The sequence below is a fragment of the Carlito syrichta genome, unplaced genomic scaffold, assembly GCF_000164805.1.
Source record: "Carlito syrichta isolate Samal-C Ts95f unplaced genomic scaffold, Tarsius_syrichta-2.0.1 Scaffold307219, whole genome shotgun sequence".
Classification (NCBI taxonomy): domain Eukaryota; kingdom Metazoa; phylum Chordata; class Mammalia; order Primates; family Tarsiidae; genus Carlito; species Carlito syrichta.
The window spans coordinates 57,521-81,474 of record NW_007251315.1 but is presented as its reverse complement, the minus strand read 5'-3'; the positions used below and the strand labels follow the sequence as shown (position 1 = coordinate 81,474).

Here is a 23,954-nt window from a genome sequence, read left to right as displayed (position 1 = left end):
TCACCTCAGCCTCCCAAAGGCGCGGGATTACAGGCTGAGCCACTGAGCCCGGCTAGGGTTATTTTCGATGGGTTCTGGCTTCACCTTTAGTTTACATTGCCAAGCACAGAGGAAAAATGGCAAATATTAATCAGAGTGGCACCTACTATGATAAGAATTGGGATTGGAGCAGAAAAAAGGAAGGGAAGGGATGGCAGCAAGGAAATAAAGTCAAATGGCAGAGTCTAGGTCTGCACCTGCAGCCCCCACCAGGGGCCATCACTCACCTCCCACCCCCTCCCCCATCACACCGTGCATTAGCTCCAGGGCACACGGGTTAGAGGGACAGTAAGTGTTCACAAACCACACAGACACACTCATTACTGCACGCAGGGCTGTTAGCTTGGGCTTCGGAATGGCCCAGATTCCAAGTTCACTCTGTGTTCTTCACCAGCTCCAAATCTATCCTCCCTCCAGTGGCTCGAGTTTGGGACCCTAGACGTCTGGCCCAAAGTGAGGCACTGGGGAAAACACTGGTTGCCCGTTGCCCCCCAAGTGTCTGAGACACTGGGCCCAGCTCTGAGCTCAGCTCTGGATTTAGATCAGGCTGACTCACTGCCCCCTCCCCCACCAGAAGGGCTCTGGCTGTTGTAGGTCATTGCCCAGCTGGGGACTGTGCACACGCACAAAGACACGCACAAAGGCACGCCCAGGTCTGCAGCCTGAATCATCCTTTGGACCTCGGTGGCAATTTGCTTGACTCCCCACCCTCGGCCCCTTCTTCTACCCACTGCAGCCCCCAGACTCAGAGAGACTCAGTTCCAGAGCCACAGCCATTCTCAAAGTTCCGTCCACAGCAGCCTGCAGCGGGGAAATGGGAGGTGGGGGGAGTTGGAGGAGATGGGGTGAGGGGTGGGAAGGGTGGAGGGGTTAACCTGGAGGGACACCAGCGGAATACAAGGTGGCTCAGCTTACTAGAGGTGGAGCTCAGGGGAGGAATCTGACAGTGCAGGAGCCCATCAAGACAGAAGGAGTTCAGCAGCCCCCTGCTCATTCTTCCCCCACCCCCAGTTACACACACATGCCTGAGTCCATCTCCAGCTTTCACAGCTCCCTCTCCCACAAGCCTTCCTCCCTGCAGACACAACATGCCAAGCATGTAGGGAAAACGTAAAGATTTTAAAATCCAACTTTCCTTTTGCTCCCAGAAGGCGAACTTTGATGAAAAGGCCATGGCGCTGAAGGTAACCTGCACCCTGGGTCAGAGAAGAAATGAGGGGGCAGGGTGTCTCAGGTACTCCAAGTCTTCCTAAAGGCCAGGACCTGCCAGGACAAATGCTGTGGGCAACAAGGGGAAAGAAGAGATGGAATGGAGGAGGAAGGATTACAAAACGCGAAAGGTCATGGGAGTAAGGAACAAAATATTAGAGGAAAGAGAAGGCAAGGTGGGTGTAGAACAACTTCCTGTGCTTGGAAGCTGTTTGCCCTTGAAGAAGCCACTTTATCTTGCTGGGCCTTTCTGTAGAATAGTCTAGATAATGGCTGAAGTCTTTTCCTAGGAGCCTGGATGGGGAGAGGCACTGAAGCCCTCAATACAGTAAACCAAGGTTGCAGACCTGTGACCCAGGAGTGGGGTTAAGGCAGATGTTTCAGGACCCCGGTAACTTTGCCCTCCACCTGAAACACATGATTACCTACCAGGGACAAGAGGCATGAAGAACTGTGAAGCTGCCTTATCTGAGGGTCAGAAACCAGAGCCGGGGCCTCCTGAAAATCAACAGTCAGAATGTGCCTCAACTCAGCCCAGCGAGCAGCTTCATCCAAAGAATCAGTGCAAATCAGAGGAATAAAATTTAAGAACTGGTTCATGGCTGGGTGCGATGGCTCCTCCCTATAATCCCAGTGCTTTGGGAGGCTGAGGTGAGAGGACTGCCTGAGTCCATAGGTTCGAGACCAACCTAGGCAACTTGGTGAGACCTCATCTATACAATAAATAAAAAAATTAGCCAGCCGTGGTTGCATGTGCCTATAGTTTCAGCCACTTAGAAGATACAGATGGAAGGATCACCTGAGTCCAGCAGGTTGAGGCTGCAGTGGCCGTGAGCGTGCCACTGCATTCCAGCCTGAGTGACAAAGTGAGATTCCAACTCAAAAAAAAAAAAAAAAGAACTGGTTCATTCTTACAAATGCTTATAATGAGTTAATTATTTTCTATTAGTTAAAGATTAGAAATTTTTTGTCCTCAATTATTTTTATTTTGCTTTGTTGACTTGTTTTATTATTCAATTAATATCCTAGAGGCTTAAAATTTGTTTGTTTAATTAACTCATTTTCTCTTTCATCTTTTGTTCAAGTTTTCCTACTTGTCTAGGCAGGTCCCATCTGGCCCAGACTGTGAGGACCATTTACAGGTCATTTACATTACGGGTCTCTTCCTCTGCATCAGTTGTTTCTTATAAGCATGACGCTGAACCCAAATGTGGGGTTCTCCCCAGAAAATTCCCTCTTTGGCTTTTGTGTGGAATTGCATGGATATTTTTCTTCTCTTTCTTATCACTGGGTTTTAACTAAAGACTTGCTTAGGATCAAGAGCAAGTTATCTTTATCCAATAAAGAACAGGCAAGGAACTCGGGCCCCAAAGATGATGACAATGACTTTGCTATAGTTGCCTCCAGAACCAGGAATAATGGCTTCATGGGGCAAGAATGCTCAGAGCCAAGTCCTTTCTTCCCTGACCTGTTCTTTTTTTTTTTTTAACCTGTTCTTTCTTTAAAGACTGCAGCCACTGGGCTTGGTGCCTCAGCCTGTAATCCCAGGGCTTTGGGAGGCCGAGGTGAGTGGATTGCCTGAGCCCGAGGGTTCGAGACCCACCTGGGCAACTTGGCGAGACCTCATCTCTACAATAAATCAAAAATTAGCTGGGCGTGGTAGCGCGCGCCTGTAGCTCCAGCTACTTGGAAGGTTGAGGTGGAAGGCTTGCCTGAGCCCAGCAAGTTGAGGCTGTGGTGGCTGTGAGTGTGCCACTGCACTCCAGTCTGAGTGACAGAGTGAGACCAATTCAAAAAAAAAAAAAAAAAGACTGCAGCCATTTCCAACATTGGTATCTATGAAATGCTTACAATGTTAAATACCTCAAGCTATTGAACATTATTTTCTAATATTAAATCTTACAACAATCTCATGATATGGGAATTATTATTATTATTCCCATTTTACTAATAAGGAAAAAGACTCAGAGATTAAGTCACAAAGTTAGTAAGTGGTGGAACTCACTTTTGAACCCAAGTTGACCACACTCTAAAGCCTGTACCCACTTTTTCTGTTATATTAGGCAGACATCAGAGGGGCTGAGTCATCCTTAGTGGTCAAATCTGGTCTATATACTTCATCAGTGTGGAGATTCCGGAGATCTGGGTCAAGCCAAAGCATGGATTCTTAATGCAGTGTTTACTGGTGTTCAACTTTTCCAAACCAAGTTTCTGGACTTGCAAAGGGAAACTCCACCATGACCCTGTCACTCTGAGCAACTCTGACCACCTCCTCCCTCTGCGGCACTTCTAACCTCTTTCCTTGAGGAAAGGAAAGAGAAACCAACACTCACTAAATACTTACCATGAGCCAGACACAGGGGTAGGTCCTTCATACCTGTCTCCTCATTTAATCCTTACAACAACCCACTTTCTAGATAAGGCAACAGAAAAGATAAGTTGCCAAGAGCCCTACAATTAGTAAGTGGCAGAGCTGGGATTCACAACCAGGATGGATCTTAGGGTGTCTATGTGATTCCTGGACTGTGATTTCCTCCAGAGCAGAACTCTATCTTACCCATGATACTGTAGGCACCTAATAAATGTTTGCTGCATGATAGTGAAGAAAGGGGGGGTTCTTTGCACAGACCTCTTATTCTCATCTGGTCTCTCCCCCCAGCTGTAAACTACAGAGAATAACATTTGCCCATCCTGATTCCTAGGGATGTAGTACAAACAAAGGAGGTATATAATCTCTAAACTTACCAACAATAAATAGATAGTAAATGCAATGCCATGAGTTTGTGGGGAGGGTGGGGACACTTTGAAATTGCTTAGTAGCTCTTTGTGGAACAATAGTCACAAAATGCATCATCTTCTGGCCTATCCCATCTTCAGGAATCTATGTCCAATAAGCTGACTTACAGAAAGAAAGAGAAAAAAAAAACAAACAAACCCACAAACCTGTGCAAAGATTTTTATAGATGCACTCCATATAACAGCTCCAAATTGGAAACAACCCAACTGCCTAGAATTAGGGAACAGTTAGGTAAACCATGGTGCTGTAGTACAATACATTGCTATATTGCCATTTAAGCTGACAAATGTGGGGACAATGTAACCATATGAAAAACTCCACATAAAATAACATCAATCAAAAAAACTAGAACCTAAATAGTAAGCAAATAGTGATCATAATAATCTTGTAAACTGTGCGAATTAGACACAGTAGAAACACTTGGTATTTATTTTGTTATGTATTTGTTACTTACTGCTTATTTTTATTGTGTAGATGTCTAAATGGCTAATAAAAAAGAAAAAGCAAAGGAGATAATAGCTAGAAGCATGTGTTCACCAAGAGGAAAAATCCAAGAAATGTGCTGAGGGACCATCTAGCCTCAGCCCCAAAAAGCTTCAGATACTCAGAGCCAGGCTGGGTTTTACCCTCCACAGCAACATCAGGGCCCACCCTCCTCTGGCTTGCCATTCTCTGTGCCCTTCCCAGGAGGGAATGAGGGCACAAATGCCCTCAGGAGAAGATGGGCCCGTACAAATGCACTGAGGCCCAAGTGTCCATGACAGGTATATCACACCACACATCCCCAAGAGTGGCAGGTAACCCTGAAAGAGTATGCCCAGAGGAAGCCAAGACGTGACCTGTGGCCAAGGTAACTTCTCCCTCTCGCCGCTTCTGTCTACATTCACGCACACTCAGGACTTCTTATTCTAAGGAGCAAGAGGCATGGCATTTTCCTTTCCTCTCTCCTTGCCCATTCCGAAACACAGAGGGTAGCTCCAAGGAGACCCTCTCCCTGCCAGTCCCAACCCAGCACCAACTCATCTAAGGAGTGGGGGTGGAGCAAGGAGGAATATAATAACAATTCATCATTACTGAGCATTTACTATGTGCCAGACACTGTATTGAAGGCTTAACGTGCATTATCTCATTTGATCCTCACAACATCCCTCTGAAAGAGATACTATTTCATGACTCCTACTTTTACAAAGGAGCAACAGGAGGCTCAGAAGGTCAAGTGACTTGCCCAAGGCCTCATAGTAGCAAGTGGCAGATCTGAGACTCACACTTATGTCTGTCCTCTAGCAGGAGCCTCCAAGGCTCACTTTAAGGGAAAGAGGCAAGAAAGTCGTGACCTCTACCTCCCCTTGGTTCACCTGCACTGTTGTCCTTCCAAGATATCAGTTGCCAGAACAGCAGCTTGGGTAGAAACCAGGGGTTTCCAGAGATGACCCTGCACCTCCACCCATGACCTGAATATGCTTTACACTGAGCTGCTTGAGAGGAAGGGGAGCTCTGCAGGGAGTGACCCGAAGGCCACTCTGCCAGCCAGAGGAGGAGGGGGAGAAGAGCTTGGCAGGGACACCCTAGCCCTTTCGGTCTAGCCTCCACCCGGAGCCCTCCCCCACCACAGGGCGGAACAGAAAGCAGCCAAGGGCCCGCCTCACTGCAGGCCAGCCGAGGAAGCAGGTGCACTGGAATAGCTTCCTGCTGCCACCGCAGTTGCAAAAGTGCCCGGGTTTCCTCCTCCAACAGCTAGACCTACTGGAGGCCTCCCTTCCTTCCCTGGGGACTCTCACTGCTCCTCTGCAGAGCACTTTGCCATCCGCCTAGCAATCACTGGGCACAGCCCTGAATCTGTGACCTGGCGCTGGAGGCCCCGGGGTGAGGTAGGGAGTAAGCTAGACTAGGAAGCACCCACCTCTCAGGGCAGGGAGCTCTCTCTGACCCCACACCCCTCCTGCCCACACACACCTCAACCCTGGTGCCAGTTTTGGGCTGAAGCAGGGCAGTCCCTGGGCACACAGACACAAGTGTTCACAGGCACATCTCAGGCCCCTGAGATGCCTCTGCACCAGGCCAGCCCACACACTCTGCCAACTGCTGACACAACTGAAAACCTTACCCTTGATGGCTGGGAGGAGTAGAACGGAACGGACTGAGAGGCAGCTATGTCTCTCCTCACTTTCTTTTTTAAGGAACTTACTTCTTCGGAGTAATCTCTGCTAAAAAAGAGACTTATGGCCAGTCGGGGCATCCTTGAGATATCGCCTGTGCCACTTCCAAGTGTCCTATGCACAGATGTGGAGATGGCCATGCTGACACTACTCTTGGGGACAGTGAGGAGGGGGACTCTCTGATAACTCCAGGACCATCCCCTCTCAAGCCAGGAAGAAGAGAGGTAGAGAGCTACACTGGGCAACCCAAAGCAAGAGACAAGACTGTCAAAGGCCTTGGGACACTAAAAAGGAAAACAGCGTTCCGAGGAATGAAGGCCACAAAATCACTGATGGTTTGTGAGGAAGGCGTGTCACAGCCTGTGGGATGGTACATGTAGTCCCAGGAAACTGAGGTTTAGAAGACAGTGCCCCCTCCAAAGCTCCTGAAGTCATGAGCCTGGTCCAGAATGCCCTGTTCCTGGCCTCAGAGGGGTTTTGAGGCTTCCGGGGTTGGGTAATTCCCTTCCTACCAACAGGCTCAGAGATGAGCCCCAAGGCAGGCCCACCCCTTTGCCCTCCTACTTCAGCACATCTGGGGAAAATAACAAAAAGATCTCTCCTTTCCTAATTGAGGAAACAGCATGAGGAGCCTAGCACATTTCTGGGGTAGGGGGTCAGAGGGACACTCACCCGCATGGCCTAGCCGGGAGCAGCCCAAAGCGAGGAGACTCTGCTCAGATGCTGCTCCGTTAGCAGCTCAAAATAGCACTGGCCGTAGCCCCGCCCCGTTCCCCCGCCTCTCCCCAGGCCCCTCCCGTCCTGAACTGCCCAGCCCTGGCTGGAGCCAGTGAAGAGCAAGTGGCCTGGAGGACTGCGGGAACCAGGTATGCCAGGAGGGAGAGGGTGACACAGCGGTATGTGTGGAAGGGAAGGAGGAGGCTGTTATGGTAAGGCCATTGGGGTGGGGGGCAGGCAGTGTTGTGGGGTTAGAGGAAAGGGACAGGGAGGGTGGGACTTTCCTACTGACACACACCCAGGCTCCCAGACAGCTGAGCTGATATGGTCCCTAAAAATAGAAGAGGAATTTGAGACCTGGAGCCCCCGGCCCCACAGGCCAAGATTGAGACAAGCACATGTGCCTTCATGTACACTCACATACACACGTATACACACGCACATGTATACACACACACACAAAAACATGAATGAACACTCAATCACAGCAGTGTTCTCAAGAACACACAAATCATAGACCTACCCTGGTCATCTAATTACTGCGGCAGAGGCCAAGACAGCCACTAACGCCACATCCAGTAGAACACATTGGGCCCACTGCATACTGCCCAAATAGCAGCCACACAGCAGTCCTATAAAGTCTGGCAGGAGCTGAGACCCACACCATCAGTCTGAGGCTCACTGTTACTGCCTCACTGTAATAATTCCACTAGGGATCTGCAGAGAATCAATCGCACTCTCTACGTAACACATCACTCTCTCCCACACACAAGCCGAGGACTGCGCAGGCACAGAGGAGGGTGAGGTGGGGTGGGTGGGCCTTAGCCCTGCAGACAGAGGAAATTGTGGGTGTCTGGCCAATGAGCAACAGCTGCCAGTGAAAAGCCAGTATTCCTTGTGAAGAGAAATCCTGGCCTGGCTCTCCAGTTAGCACCAAGGATGCCCAGACTAGGACTAGGGACCCTCTGAGAGGCTGAAATGGGAGGCGGGCACAGAATGGGAAGGAACCAAAAGAAAGGACCTGAAAGTCTCAGCAGCTGTCAGATCTGAGAAAAAAATGAAATAGTCATTGCCTCCCCCTTCCTTTTCAAGGGGGGAGAAAAGGTTGGGTGAGGTGGTGCTAGGAAGCCCTGGGACAGAGCTACCTTGTAGCCAGAGACCCCAGGTTTGTCGCACCTAACCAGCTCTTAGCCAGTAGGTCCTGTAAAGTGTATTACTTTTCCCATGAAAAGATTGGTAAGCAGTGTATGAAAGGACCCCAACCCAGCTATGCCTCCTACCCACAACACACTGTTCAAGTCACATAGTCACAGAGTCACACACACAGGCTATCAGGAGGCAGAGCCTTTGCCCCTGTTCTCTAGAGAGTGACATGTCTTCCCAGGGGGATCATTTGGCCTTTCTGAAGCATGTGCAGTGTCATAGGTCTGTGCATCTCCAGTGCCTTCTTAGCAAAATAGAGCCACCATAGGCCGCTCACTAAAATCCCCTGGGGGGCTTTTAAAATACTGATGCCTGGATCCCACCTTTCCCTCAATTTCTGATTTAATTGGTCTGGGAGGGAGGCCTAGGCACTGAGACTTTAAAAAGTTCCCCAGGAGATTCTTACATGCAGTCCAGGCTGAGAACTGCTTGACTCTAAGGCCAGTATAAGGCCCAGCACAGAGGTGCTCATTTGTTAAATGAATGAATGAATGAATGAGTGACTTAGCTGTGTGAACATGGACAAGTGACTTAAATTCCCCTCATCTGTAAAAGGGGATTATGCCTGAACTGCCTCTTTTATCCTGTATGAGATTTAGACGAAATATATGAAGGGGACCTCCAAAAACAAAAAACAAAAAACAAGCCTGGTACGGTGGGTGGGTGGCTTCACGCCTGTAATCCCAGCACCTTGAGCGGCGGAGGCGAGAGGACTGCCTGAGCACAGAGGTTTGAGACCAGCCCGGGGAACTTTTTGAGACTTCATCTCTCCAATAAATCAAAAAATTAGCCAGGCATGGTGGCACGTGCCTGTGGTTCCAGCTACTTGGAAGGCTGAGGCAGAAAGATCGCCTAAGCCCAGCAGGTTGAGACTGAGGTAGCTGTGAGCGTGCCACTGCAGTCCAGCCTGGGCGATAGAGTGAGACTCTGATTCAAAAACAAGACAAAACAAAAAACAGAATTTACTTATAAGAAATTGTGCATTTACTCTTACATGTTTAAATTTCAGTCACCTTCAAAGTACTCTTCGTTTGATGCAATACACCTATTGAGACTTTCTATTTTTTAATTTTTTTTTTAAGTTGGAGTCTCACTCTTTTGCCCAGGTTGGAGTGCAGTGGCATGCTCATGGCCACCGCAGACTCAACCTGCTGGGCTCAGGCGATCCTTCTGCCCTCAGCCTTCCAAATAGCTGGAACCACAGACGTGTACCACCACATCTGGCTAATTTTTTTTTAATTATAGAGGCGAGGTCTTGCCAAATTGCCCAAGCTGGTCTCAAATCCCTGGGCTCAGGCAATCCTCTTGCCTCTGTCTCCCAAAGTGCTGGGATTACAGGCGTGAGCTGAGATCTTTTTTCCATTGCTCAAAACAGTTTTGGAACTCTTCCACTTTGATGCTTAGCGCTTCTGCTGTTTTTTGTTTCACCTCTTCCACATTGGCAAAACATTTCCCTTTAAGGACTTTTTTCATCCGGGGAAACAAAAATGTCCATTGGGGCAAGATCAGGTAAATAGGGCATGGGGTCCTGCCATTTTGGTCAAAAACTGCTTGACATTCAGAACGGTGTGGACATGATGGAAGTAACCAGTCACTTGTTTGCCAAACTTGGGATGTTTCTTCTGCAAATTGTGACACAACCTTCTCAAAACTTCCATATAAAAATTTTGGTTGACCGTTAGATCTGGAGGAACAAATTCCAAGTGTACTATAAAGGGCCCGCCCTCCAAAAGATAATTCTAGTTTTTTGGGTACCCCTTTGTATGTGAAAGGGCTTTGGTTCTCAAAGCTCTCAGACTAGCAGCATCAGCATCACCTGGGGACTTAGAAATGCAAATTCTAGGGCCAAAGCCCAAACCTACTGAATCCAGAACTCTGTGTTTTAACTATAGGCTTCCAGGTGACTGTGAGGCACATTAGAGTCTGAGAACCACTGCTGGAAAGGAATTATTCATAGCATACTGTGGTTGAAGATGGGAACCCAGAGCCAGACTGCCCAGTTTAATCTTGTCTGCTCCATGTAGTAAACTAAACACCTTGACCTCTCTGTGCTTCAATTTCTTCATCTGTAAAATGGGAAAATAATGTCTACCACATAGGATTATTATGGGGGTTAAAATAATTGGTACATAAAACCTCTAAGAACAGAATAGTAGGATACCTACCTTATAGGGCTAATGTCCCTCCAGCACATTAATTTTCAACAAGTTTTAACTATTACTATTTGCCTATGGAGAGAGAAGGCCTCATAAGCAAAATTTCCAGGGAACTGAAGCCTACCCCTTTTAAGGAAAAAAATATTTTTCTATGTGAAGCAGTTTTATAAATTCTATGACTATTTGCAATAATAAAAATGACAAACATTTTATATACTCTCTTCTTTAAGTAAAACACTCTGCATTTCATCTCAAAGATCTTAAATTCTGAAGTTCTCTTCTTGAACCCAATCCATTTCCACTGCATCCCGTACCAGAGGGCATGTTGTCCCCACCATGGTGACCCCTGACTTCCCAACCTGGCTACAGCAGCCTGGTTTCTGCCCCAACAATGCCCTAGTCTCTCTCAAAAGAGCCCCAGTCCTGCCTAAGCACAGCCACCAAGCTGAAGCCTCAGACACACCTATATTAGGAAGGCCAGGCACCCTTTGTGGCTGTATGTCTGTTTTTTAGTTCTTTTGTCCCTTACCCTGACAGGTCATCAGCTATCACCTGCCTGTCAGCACGCCTGTCTCCAGCAGTCTCACTTCCTTATAATATGCTTTTTTTTTTGTGCAAAGACTAGAAAACCAGATAACAAGGCCTGATAGAAGCATGTTCAATGCAGAACAAGTAGGATGTTAGTGGACATGCAGGTTCTCCTGCAAGTGAAGGGCCTGGCTAACTGGTTTTATACCTGCTTATACACCTGAGAACTTAGTGTCCTCTACTATGGCTGCTCAAGGGTCTTTAAGCCCCCTGGCACTCAGCAGTGTTCCAGAAGATGACTTCTGGGTGACCAAGGTGTCACTTTATCTGCACAGTCTTGTTCTGAGTTACCACATGCCCATCTACTCCTTTTTCTATTCTGATAACTAAATCCTGTCAGTTCTGTCTCTGAGATGTTCAGTAAATGGAGATGATCTCAAAGCGGGTTCACTTCTCCTAGTGAAAAGGGAAGGGCTCTTCTTTCAGAGGGAGAAACCTGAGGCCCAGCAGCCAGCTCAGCTTCACATGTAACCACAACCAGCCCCTCTGCTGCTCAGTGGGTGGTGCTCTCTTAGGGCATGGTCCATGCCTTCAATCAGTCTCACCGATGGCTCCAGAGACCATGCAGGTACTCCCTCAGCCAGCCTCCAAAGACAGCGTTAGCCTATAAACTGGCTCCTCCTCGTCACTTCGCCTTTACTTTTCTAGTCTCTTCTCCCTCTTCCCAGCCAGCCTGGCTCTTACTCTTTCGTCCTCTCTCAGATCTCCCCACATTCCCTGCCCTCATCACCACCACAACCTTTACTTATGAATGCCTCTCCACTTTGCCCCACCCTCCCTGTCCTCCCAAGGCTCATCTCCATCCTGCCTCCTTTAGGAAGCCTCCAGGGAAGAGACCTGCCTCAAAATGCAAAGAACGTGGACCTGGCAGTCACACACATGGGTCTGAATCCCAGCTCAGCCTCTTTCTTGCTGTCTGACCTAAGGGAAAGTTACTTGACTTCTTACAGTTTCCACTTTTTTTTTTTTTTTTTTTTGCCTTAAAATAGTAGGAGACCTACCTTATGGGGCTGTTGTGAGAATGGAAAAGAAAGTACATGTAAACCACATGTCATTAGGCCTGGCAAATCATAGGTAGTGTTAAAATTATTAATATAATTAAAAAACCACTCCTAGCCAGGTACGGTGGCTCACGCCTGTAATCCCAGCACTTTGAGAGGCAGAGGCAAGTAGATTGCCTGAGTTCAGGGATTTAAGACCAGTCTGGGCAACTTGACGAGACCTTGTCTCTACAATAAATTTTTTAAACAATTAGCTGGGCTTGGCGGTGAGTGCCTGTGGTTCCAGCTACTTGGAAAATCAAAACCATTCCTACCAGCAGAGACAAGAAATTAATTACAAATTTAAAAATCAGAAATTTTTAAAAACCCATAGTACTCATTGTCCATAGCTAAACACACCACATACACATGCAGGTTCTTGAATATACTCAATATGGTGTTTTTATATACAGTTGAGTCACACAGTGCATGTGGTTAGATTCTAAAGTCAGCAAGTAAGGCAAAAAATAGAATACAGTCCAAAACTCCTGAAAATCCCTTGAACTGCTCCAAAGTACATTACACATGGTTTTGTATATGCCATTTGATATAATACAGCATGAAAGCATAATGTACAGTCGTATACGGCATACAATAAAAGCTTACCATTTTAGATACAGTGCTGTAGTTTAGATACAGTGCTGTAGTTCCCAATAAATTCCATACAGTTAAATTTATTGAAGTTTATCGTCCACATGCCATAACTCCATGGCATAACTAATGTTCTGAATGGTAATCAATTTGTGGCATACGTTTACGCCTGCTCTACCTGGAGAGCTGGGACCATTTCCTATTTCCTTTATATCCTACCCCATTCCCCAGCACATACACAACAGGTGTTCCACAAAAATCCACTGGATTTAACCAGCTGATCTGAGAGGTACATGGACAGTGAAACTGGCTGGGGTAACAGCTTCAACTACCCTGCTCTCCCATGTTGGTGGCCTGGGTGAGTGCAAGGTCCCTGGCTCTGTTTCAGGTACTCGGCCAGGCAAAGTGGCTAAGCAGAGCTGGGGCGGTCAGAGAGGAGGCTTTGAGGGCCGGAGGAAGTCGTTCCCTTATTCCACTCACTGTGACGTGTCATACCTCAAGGTGAACCCTGTGGGGAAGCACCATGCCTGCTTTTCCAGCCTCCCACAACTAGACTGTGCAATTCTTGTGGCAAGGGTTGTATGTTGTTCATTGTTGTATCCCTGGCCTCCACTTTAGCACTGGGCCCTTTTCAGAGACAACGTGCAATACATGTTTGAGTGAATGAATGAAACAAGAAGAAGCAAGCATAACTTCTGATTTCAAATAAAGTACAGCTCAGCAGAGGAGATAACAAACATACCCCAGTCATGATAATTCAAGTCAGAACGTGCTCAGTGCTCCAACAGGGACATCAATAACATTCTAGGGAAGCTCAGAGGCAGAGCTCTGTTCCAGTTGGGTGTTAGGCAGACAGCTTATAGACGGTTGGAACTAGGCCATGAAAGATAGGAGAAATGTATAATGTGGACGTGAGGTAGAAAAAGTTGAAGAAGTAGTGTAAGAAAAGGCAAAGAGGGCCAGGTGTGGTGGCTCACCCTTGTAATCCCAGCACTTTAGGAGGCCAAGGCAAATGGATTGCCTGAGCTCGCAGGTTCGAGACCAGCCCGGGCAACTTGGCGAGACCTCGTCTTTACAATAAGTAAAAAATTAGCCAGGCGTGGTAGCTCGCACCTGTAGTTCCGGCTACTTGGAAGACTGAGGCAGAAGGATCACTGGAGCCCAGCAGTTCAACACTGGGGTGGCCGTGAATGTGCCACTGCACTCTAGCCTGGGCGACAGAGTGAGACTCCAACTCAAAAAATAAATAAATACAAATAATAAATAAATAAATAAATAAAATAAAAAATCTTTTTTTTATAGAGACCCGGTCATCTTTTTTAAATTAGCCAGCCGCCGGGCTCAGTGGCTAAGCCTGTAATTCTGTGCCTTTGGGAGGTTTGAGGTGAGTGGATTGCCTGAGCCCGCGGGTTCGAGACCCACCTGGGCAACTTGGCGAGACCTCATCTCTACAATAAATCAAAAAATTAGCCGGGCGTGGTAGCGCGCGCCTGTAGTTCCAGCTACTTGGAAGGCTGAGGCGGAAGGATCGCTGGAGCCCAGCAGGTCGAGGCTGCGGTGGCCGGGAGCAGCCACTGCACTCCAGTCTGGGCAACAGAGTGAGACTCCAACTCAATAAATAAATAAATAAATAAATTAATTAATTAAATTAGCCAGGCATGGTGGTGCGCTTATAGTCCCAGCTACTTGGGAGGCTGAGGCGGAAGGATCGCCTGAGCCCTGAAGGTCAAGGCTGTGGTGAGCCATGATCATGCCACTGCACTCCAGCCTGGGTGGCAGAGACTCAAAAAATAAATACACAGAAAAAGATAAAGAGATGGGTAACAAGATGTAGACAGTAAGTATGGAAGAAGTGTAGGACGCATAGAAGAAAATAAAATAAAACACAGCTGAGAAGATAGGTGTGTCTCCAATCAAGGACGTGTGTCCTGTAATGGATGTGTTGTTTCTGCTCTCTGTCACCCATTCCTCCATCTTCTGATTACAGCAACTTAGCTTTCGTCTGGGGATCCACCCCAGCATGTGACTTGGGCCAGGCTATAGGGGCTGGTTCATGAACGGAATGTGACCAAATCTGTTTCAAGAACACATAATGAAACTTAAGGATTATTGAAAGAGTCATACTTCTCACCCCACAAGACTTGAACCTGGGCCATGCCATTTTGTCATTACTTATCTGAGGACCAAGCTAGCCTAGAAGATGAGCTGAGAGATAGAAAAGGCTTGGGTCCTGTTCATGCTGTTTATATATAAGGCTGTACCTATGGCCAGTTCTATCCCTGGACTTTTCAGACATTTGTGTCAATACAGTCCATCTTTTTTTTTTTTTTTTGAGTTGGAGTCTCATTCTGTCGTCCAGACTGGAGTGCAGTGGCTGCTCCCGGCCACCGCAGCCTCTACCTGCTGGGCTCCAGCGATCCTTCCGCCTCAGCCTTCCAAGTAGCTGGAACTATAGGCATGCGCTACCACGCCTGGCTAATTTTTGATTTATTGTACAGATGAGGTCTCGCCAAGTTGCCCAGGCGGGTCTCGAACCCGCGGGCTCAGGCAATCCACTTACCTCAGTCTCCCAAAGGCGCGGGATTACAGGCTGAGCCACCGAGCCCGGCTAACAGTCCTTCTTTTTAAGCCAGCTGAGCTGGGCTTTCTGTCACTTGCAACCAAAAGAGCTGTACTTGAGACCAAAGCAAGGTAAGCAGGCTAAGGTAAAAGAAAGCAATACTGAACACTAGCCATGGGGCAGGCACAGTGCTACTCATTTTCCTTTCAAAACCCTGAGATGTAAAGTTGAAAAGGGGAATTGTGAACTGGCAAAGTGAGGCCTACAAAGGTTAAATAATTCCTTGCCATCACACAGCTAGCGATTGGCAGGACCAGGATTTGAACTCAGGTCATTCAGACTTCAGAGTGTGGAATTCCAGCTCTTTCCACACTACCACCTTCCTGAAAAACGATGGGAGGCACAGCAAGTTTCCAGAGAGAAGGGTTGTGATTTAACCTGTACTTCAGGAATGCTGATCTAACAGAAGGATGAAGGAGAGGGGAAGAAGACCAGAACCTGAAATCCCATTAGAAAGTCAAGATGAAGCCAGATGAAAAACAAGGAGAGTCTGTCTAGGATTCTGGCAAGGGTGATACAAGAGGGAAAAAAAAAATCACCTGGATTTGGTGGCTAGAGGAAATGGGCACAAGGGGTTAGGGGTGAGGATTGGGAAAAGGAGCTAAATATGCCAAGGTTTCAAGCATGGAAGTTTGAGAGGGCAGTGTGAAGCCACTTTGCAAAACAGGGATATCAGATGGAGGCTGGTTTAGAGGGAAAGAGATCCTTTGGAAAATATTGAGGCTGAAGTTCTACTTAGCATCTTAAAAGAATACTCCTCTGACCTTTAGTCCCTCCAGTTCCATTGTAAACTAAAACTCCTAAAAAAAAAAATCTATAAACAGTCTCCATAAATGGATGCTAGTTATATGATATTTGTATCACAAATTTGCAATGTATAAAATATCACCAATAGAACCCGTTATTTTGGGAAGATGGTGAGGGAGTCCGTTTCAGGCACTTGACCCTCAGGGCTGGGGTAGGCCTGCAGCGTGTGCTTCCTTGGTTCCTTGGGTAGGAGGGACCAGCCACCACAGTGACAGGTGCACTCTCCTGGATGACTGCTTCAGAGGTTCCTCAGTACCAGCGGTAGGTTCAGTACTGGAGTCTCCATTTGTCCTCAAAGACAATGTCAGTGCAAGAGTGCCTTCCAGGGATTTCTTGGGAAGAATTATCCTTTATTCCTATTTGTGTATATGTGTGTAACAAAACAACCTCTCTTATGAAATATCAGTGTTGAGGGGGCACATAGCATCAATAAGGGTACCCACACTTTACCTGTACAATGACCACGTATGCACCTGACCCTGAAATGGACCCCACATTTTTACAACTAAAAAAAAGAGAAGCCGGGCTCGGTGGCTCAGCCTGTAATCCCGCGCCTTTGGGAGGCGGAGGTGAGTGGATTGCCTGAGCCCGCGGGTTCGAGACCCGCCTGGGCAGCGAGACCTCATCTCTACAATAAATCAAAAAATCAGCCGGGCGTGGTAGCGCGCGCCTGTAATTCCGGCTACTCGGAAGGCTGAGGCGGAAGGATCGCCGGAGCCCAGCAGGTCGAGGTTGCGGCGGCCGGGAGTGGCCACTGCACTCCAGTCTGGGCGACAGAGTCAGACTCCAACTCAAAAAAAAAAAAAGAGAAATAACAGTGTTAGTAGACAGCGACTGGTAAACTTTGAGGTGCCAAGATTCTTCGGAAAATTTACGAGGTACCGATGACCAGTGGATCTTGAAGCGGAAGAGGGCAGACTCTCTTGAAAAAGCCTAGGGATGGTCTCAGGGAGAGGAAGGAGCGTGGAGAGGAAACCCGTGACCAGCGGTGCCCGCGCAAAGCCGCCCCCGAACACGCGGCGCCCTCCGCGCGAGTCGAGGTCTGTGCGGGCGGAGTCAGAACCGGGCCCACCCCGCCAGGCGCTTCCTGGCCCTGTCCGCCCGCCTGCCCAAAGGCAGGCCAAGGGGGCGGGGCCGGGGCCCGCACATGCGCCTGGAGCCCCGGGATGCACCGCCCTGCAGCGCCGCTGGAGTCCGGCAGAGGGCGGCCGCCCCCTTCTCACCGATCCGCTCTGCGAGGCCGCGGGATTTCACCTCCGCCAGGCCGGCCTCGGAGCCCCGCCCCCAGGAGGCGTCCCCGGGGAGCTCCAGGCCTGAGGGGGCTGCGGTGGCAAGATGGCCTCTCGTCTTACTCCGGACGGGTATGGCAAGAAGAGGCAGGGATGAGCTCAACACCCACTTTGTTTTCGTCACCGTTCTATCCCCAGAACCTAAAGCAGTTCCTACGTAGAGTAGGCATTCAATAAGTGCTTATGGATGGAATACAATGAATAAATACAAGGTCAGAAGACTCCAGGGACACCTCGATTCTGTGTTCTGGGGAGGTCCAAGATAAGCAGTCGGGAGGGTCAGTGGGCATGGGATGGCAAGCCACAGATCACTGCCCCAGAGGTGGTTGGTCACCGAGGCTTGCAGCTTAGGCACTCCCCAAGTCCCTGCCTTGGCACACCCCAAGGTTTGCTCAGAGCCTGGTGCCACCACATTATTTCTAGGTGCAGAGCCCAAGTAGGGACGCCTAGGCTCTCTGCCAAGACCAGGAGTCAAGTGCCCAAAGACTAGGCAGCCAGGTGCCGCTGACAGCAGGGACCACCTGACCAGCCACTCTAGTAGGCCTGTTGCTCTCTGAGGACGCTCAGCTGCTGGGGATTTCCAAATTGCCTTTGCCTTGCCAAGCTCCCATAAAGCCCAAAGCCAAGAGCTAGCCTTGAGGACGGTTTCCCCAAATCCTCCATAGCCCTGCCCCAAATCTCATCAGGACGTGGGTCATTTCTGAGCCTACCACATGCACCACATGTGCGGTATACTCCCATCCCCACCCCCTCTGGCAGACGTGAGGGAATAAGCATAATGAAGCATTGTTCTCTTTCTCATATAAATGACAACTCTTCTCTATTTCCACAGAAGAAAAAAAAAAAGGGAAACCAGTTTAAGGGTCAGCCATGCTGATTTAAATACAACATCAGAAAGGTCTTCCTGGGTGTGAGAGCAAAAGACCTGCAGTGCTTCTTCTCAAAGTCAGAGAAGGCTCCTTTAGATAAGCCTTGGGCTCCTTCAAACACTGGACATTCATTCAGTAAGTATTTGAGGATCTGTGTGTTCACCTCTGGAGGCCCCTACTGAGCTTGTTTCTAGAAACCTTTGAAGTAAAAATAAAGCACTGCCCTATCTCCATAGAAGCAGAAAGGAAGAAGCAAAAACCTCTGCCTTGTCTACCAGCCCACCACCTCCACATTAACAGCCCGGGCCAACTCCACCAGGGCATGTGAGCACCTGTGTTACAAAGCTGGGCGGAAGACATGCTTGGCGAGGTAGGGCAGCACTGCCCCAGTTGTGGCGGCATACAGCCAGGGACCTGTTGGCCCTAAGGCATCAGGATTCCAGAGCTGGTGAAGCATAGAAATTGCCAGAGAGAATGACCTCCCTTCCTGAGAGGAAGGGGAAATACCACCATCCCCAACCTCACCAGGGGGACTCTGAAGGAGGAGACAAACCCTCAAGAGCACCCCAGCATTTCTTTCTGGGAGCTGCGCTCTTCAATATGGTAGCTACTAGCCACGTGTGGCTATTTAAAGATAAATCAAAACAATGGAGATAGCTGATGAAATTAAAATAAAAGAAAATGTTGGGTTCAGTTTCTCAGTCACACTAGCTACATTTTCAAGTGCTCAATAGCCACATGTGGCAAGTGGCTACTGAGTTGGACGGCATAAACTAGAGAACATTTGATGTTTGCAGAATGTTCTATTGCATAAGTTTGGTCTAAAGGTTCCCCTTTCAGTTGTCCTGGTCACCCTTGCCAAAGCCTCCTTCAGGTAATGACCCTGACTATCTGCTGTTGTCTCCCATCCCCGCCCCAGAGTCTGCTTAGACCCTTGTCCCCATGTGCTTTGCCTTAGTCCCTAGGCCTCAAAACGAAGTGGGGGAGGGGACCGTAGCCACAATTCAATACTCAGCCTGGGAGCAGAAGCCAGATGAATGGAAACCTGCCCCCACCCCAAGGCATCCCAGGCCTGGGAGAAAGCCCCTCAGTGCCACACAATCGTTCCTTGTTTCTGCAGTCTCTGGGCTACACATGGGTAAGACATCTGGAATGTAGTGGCCTGAGGGCTTCCCCAAGTCACCCGCTGCAGGACTCATCTGATGCTAGTGCTCCCAGAGAGAGAAGTCCCCACAGAACCCTGAACATTCAAGGGCAAATGAGGCCAATGAAGCCTGGTCCCAGATAGCATGCCAGGATTTTTGCAATGGGGCGGGCAGTGAGGACATAACGGGATACCTCCCTGCGTCACCAGCTGGATGAACCAAGTGAGGAAGAAGAAAAGGAAGACATGGTGGAGAATGGACTCTGGGCATGCCTGACATGCTACATAGCTCAGACAAGTCACAACAGCCCTGGGCCCACGAAAGAACAGAGGAACAGCGCATGGGTCTGACCACGACTGCACTCTATCACAGGACTTAATATGAGAGGTTTTGCTACAGTGGTTAGAAAATCTGAGTGGGAGAGACTGGCCAAGCTCATATGTGTAATGGAAGGAGCAGAGAACAGACCCTGGAACTGGCAGTTCAGGGCTGTCTTTCTGTTCTGAGCCTCAATTCCTGCTTAGCCCTAATTTAGATGGGCTGTCAGAAGCAAGACAGGCGTGAAGAAACAAAATAAATTATAGAAAGACCAACAAAAAAGTCGAGCGAGTTTGTTCAACTGGAAAACAAATAGGTAGAGAGAAGCCTGGCACACCAAAGGTATTGCCACCAGCCAAGAATCTGACTGGAGGAAGTTGCAGAAAAAGCAGCACAACTTTAAAAATTGGCATCAAACTTCAGACCAGATTGGAAACTCAAGGCAAAGCAATCCCACTCAGAGATTACCGTGTGGCCTGAGTAAGCTTGGGCCTGTTTCGCTACATCCACCCAAAAGACACTTTGGGCAAAAGCACCCGCCTGAGGACAAGAATAAAGCAGCCCCATGAGCAGAGCTGAGCCATTAGCAGGAACAGGCCTGTGGCATTCCTGCGGGCAGATGATCTGCCAAGTTAGCAGACACCAAGTGCTTCCCAGCGTACCAGAGACAGAATAAGGACGATGATGCTCACACCTGAGCTCTAGCTCAAAAGGCACGATTTCAAGGCACTGTTCTAAGTGATTTACAGGTATTGGTTCATTTAATCCTCAAAACGACATAACAAGGAAGGTATCATTATTATTCTCATTTTACAGATGAGGAAAATGAGGCTCAGAGAAATTAAATAATTTCCCTAATGGCCACTCAGCCAGTCAGCAGTGGAGCCAGGATTCAGACCTAGGCGATCTGGCTCCAGAGTCCTTGCCTTAGCCAATACATAACAATGTGTAAACAATTGTGTAACCACACACACTCCCCACCTGCGGGCCTTTCTGCCTAGGCTGCCTTCCCCCTTTCTCCTCCCCAGATGAAAGTAGTTCTTAACAGCCAAAAGTGGCCCTTCCAGCCAACGTCATATTTGGCAAGTATTTGTTTCTACAGCAGCAGAAAGAGCTGTAGTTTTCAGATTTTGAAGATAATGGGTGAGGATGAGCACAGGGGGCCCTTTATAGGATGGGTACCTCTTTCAGAGGCACAGAAGAGAGACCTTAAAACCAGTAGTCGGCTGGGCATAGTGGCTCACACCTGTAATCCCAGCACTTTGGGAGGCCAGGCAGGAGGCCTGCTTGAGCCCAGAAGTTTGAGACCAGCCTGGGCAACATGGCAAGACCTTGTATCTACAAAAAATAAAATAAAAAAATTAGCCAGGCATGGTGACATGTACTTGTAGTCCCAGCTCCTTGGGAGGCGGAGGCAGAAGGATCATCTCAGCCCAGGAGGTTAAGGCTACCATGAACCATGATCAGGCCAATTGCACTCCAGCCTGGGCAACAATGAGACCCTGACTCAAACAAACAAACAAAAAATAGTAGTCGAAGGGAAACAAAGAAGCTGGTTGTGAAAACCAAGGCCCTAATTAGAGCAGGAAAACTCTGCTTTCCGCCACCCCAGAAGCCAAGTCCTCTGGTTTGAAGCCAGCCTTCCTCTGGATAGAGAAGGTGAGGGCTAGTTAAAAGGGCTAGAAGCTAATGGCAGATATTCTTTGGAGGGGTCTGGGAGGAAAGGGCAACTCAGTCTAAATCCTGCAGACAGAGAATGAGAGAGAGAGAAAGAGAGAGAGAGACTGGGGCACCAAGGCCATTCCCAAGTTGGATGTCTTGCCACAGAGCCCAGTTCTGCAGTTCTCTTCCCCAGGTCGAGGCCAAGTAATGATGGGTAGAGACAAGGAATAATCAAGAAGCCCTGGGAGCCAGGCACGGTGGCTCACACCTGTAATCCCAGCATGCTGGGAGACAGAGGCAAGAGGATTACCTGAGCGCAGGGGTTCAAGACCAGCCTGGGCAATTTGGCGAGACCTCACCTCTACAATAATAAAAAAATGAGCTGGGCTTAGTGGTGCATGCCTATAGTCCCAGTTACTTGGAAAGCTAAGGTGGAAGGATCACCTGAGCCCAGCAGGTCGAGGCTGTGGTAGCTATGAGTGTGTTAGCCTGTGTGATAGAGTGAGACTCTGACTCAAAAGGAAAAAAAAGCCCTGGGAGAGGAATGCAGAAAGTCATTGGTGTGTCTGCGTAGGTGGTTCACCTCCCACAAGGGAGAGCAAGGGCATTTTAGGTGAGGTGGTCAGGCTGGTACCCCTCCCCAAGTTTAGGCCTCATTCTTGCCTGCCCCTCCCTCCTTACCTAAAAAAGAAACTCCTGTTATTGTCCAGAAATTCTGAGGTCGAATCTCAGGCTGCCAGTGCAACGGGGGCTCTGCCAGACAAAGCCAAGTGCTGAGGAGAATAGGGATGTTTGCTGGTCACTTGATTCCAGGAAGACAGACCACAGCGGTCCCCTCAGGCTTCTCAGGCAGTGGGCCCAGTTTCCCTCTGGCCTCTATTGATCTTGAGGCAGGGCCAAGTGAATGGGGACTCGACCTCTCCTTGTGCCTGTGTCCTTTTGGGAACCTAGGAACCTGCTAAGAAGGATGCAAGGTCGTGCCAGGCTCAGCACAGGTTGGGTTCCCCAGTGCCTGGAGTGCCAGGCATATGAGCTCCCACAGGTTGGGCAGCCCTGGGGAAGGCGAGGTAGAAGATGCCAGCCCAGCTGGAGAGGAAACCTTTGACTGCTCTGAGGGAATCAGCTTCACAACCAAACCAGGACATACATGAAGGGGCAGGGTTGGAGGTGCAGGAGCCAGGGCCCCAGCAGGAAGAAGTGACACAAGAAGATGGCATCAGACCCTTCCCCTCACCATGTCCCCAGAGGGTGCCACTGGAATCTTAAGATATTTTCCCCGTGATGTGTTGGGGCTGGGCATGAAAGTGGGTGTCACGAAGAGTATGACAGTCTCATACTGCCTGACAGTGCTGTCACTGCTTGGCCTCTAGCCCATGCCACCCAACACTGAGATCTATCTTTTTGCAGATGTCTTCTGTCTTAGTGGAAGCATGGACTCCTTTGTCATAAATATGGCATCTTCAGCCTTTCTTCTCCACAGAACCAAGCCCGCAGGGTGACATGGAGCAGGTGCTCATCAAGGTGTCCTGACATCCTGCTCCGATTGTGCCAAGCCTCTAGGGGCATTTGTACCTGGCCTACCCCACAGCCGAGAGCCTCTCTCCTTTCCATGTCATATGCAGCCCTCTTCTGCCCCAGAACTAGGGGCAGCCTCACAGTCCTGCTGCCAGAAAAGAGAGCCCAGGAAGTACCCTGTGAGAAATCTCCCTCCCTGTGTGTACCCTGCTTGCCACGGGGCCTGGCAGTAAGAGAAGCTGGGGAGGGAGGGAGGAAGTGAGTCAGCTCCTTGCAGAAATGGGAATGGGAGGGAGTAGCCAGCAGAAATGAGATCAGGGGGCAAAGGGCATGGAGGCCAGGAAGGTCATTAAGAGAAGGAACCAGGCCCCAGAGGCACTGTGGGGCCCACAGAGGAGAGAACAGATATGATTGACAAATTCAGCAGTGCTACCTCCAGCCAAGGCTAGGTGGCCACCATAAACCAGAGAACCTGGGTCTGGCAGGCACAGCCCCACCTGAGGATGGAATCTGAGGCAGCTCCCATTCCTGACTCATGAACGGCTGGAGGCAGTGAGGCCTTGCGGGATATGGCCAGCCTCTTTCTCTCCTCACAGAGGTGGAGTGGCCTCCAAGGCCTCCCACTCCCTCTCCTGAGCCCTACAGCTCCAAAGCCCAGAATCTCCCAGACCTAGCCCAGTAAAGAGACATGTTTGCGTCTCTCAGAAGGGACTGGAACTGAGCCTGGGTCAAGAGCACAGTAGTTGGGGCTGCCCTAGCACCCACCCTGCCCTCTGTTGGCCCCTTCCATGTGGGAGCTGTCCCCAGGCTCCAGATGGAATCTGTTGCTCTGACTGGAGAGTCCTTGCCCTGAAAACTCCCAGCCTGCTGACATTCCAGAATGAAGGCAGTTCAGGGAAAGCAACAGAAGGAAAGAGGAAGCCTTGAGCCCTGCTGGGCCACATTCCAGACCCTACAAAACCTGTGGCCAGCAAGACAGGCACATTCTTCCAAGGTCCCCTGGGCCAGACACTGTGTGGCCCCCATGTAACTCTGAATCTCCTTCTCACCCAAGCCTGGCGCCTTCACGGGGGCTCCTGTGCAGGGGCAGGAGGCAGGCTGTCCCTGGAACTTCCATCCCCAGACTCCTGCTCCTGGATGCCCACAGAGCCATCTCTCCTCCGCTCCCGTGAGAGATACCAAGTCCCTAAGCACACAAGAAACAGAATCAGTAGGTGGAAGCCGGATGTGGTA

At 49.2% G+C, this 23,954-nt stretch overlaps 1 protein-coding gene across 6 annotated transcripts in view; it reads right to left on the bottom strand.

Moving 5' to 3' along the window:
• The window catches only part of MYO18A (myosin XVIIIA), a 92,412-nt gene that overhangs the window by 58,935 nt on the left and 9,523 nt on the right, over positions 1–23,954 (bottom strand). The window contains exons 1-2 of one of the 6 annotated variants that reach the window (XM_021715615.1): positions 6,874–6,913; positions 3,593–3,661 (exon numbers count right to left, since the gene is read on the bottom strand). The exons of the other annotated variants lie outside the window; for them this stretch is intronic. Of the exons in view, the coding sequence (XP_021571290.1) occupies positions 3,593–3,595 (3 nt within the window). The 5' untranslated portion in view covers positions 3,596–3,661; positions 6,874–6,913. Of the gene's footprint in view, positions 1–3,592; positions 3,662–6,873; positions 6,914–23,954 lie in introns of those variants that run through there. 6 annotated transcript variants of the gene reach the window in all.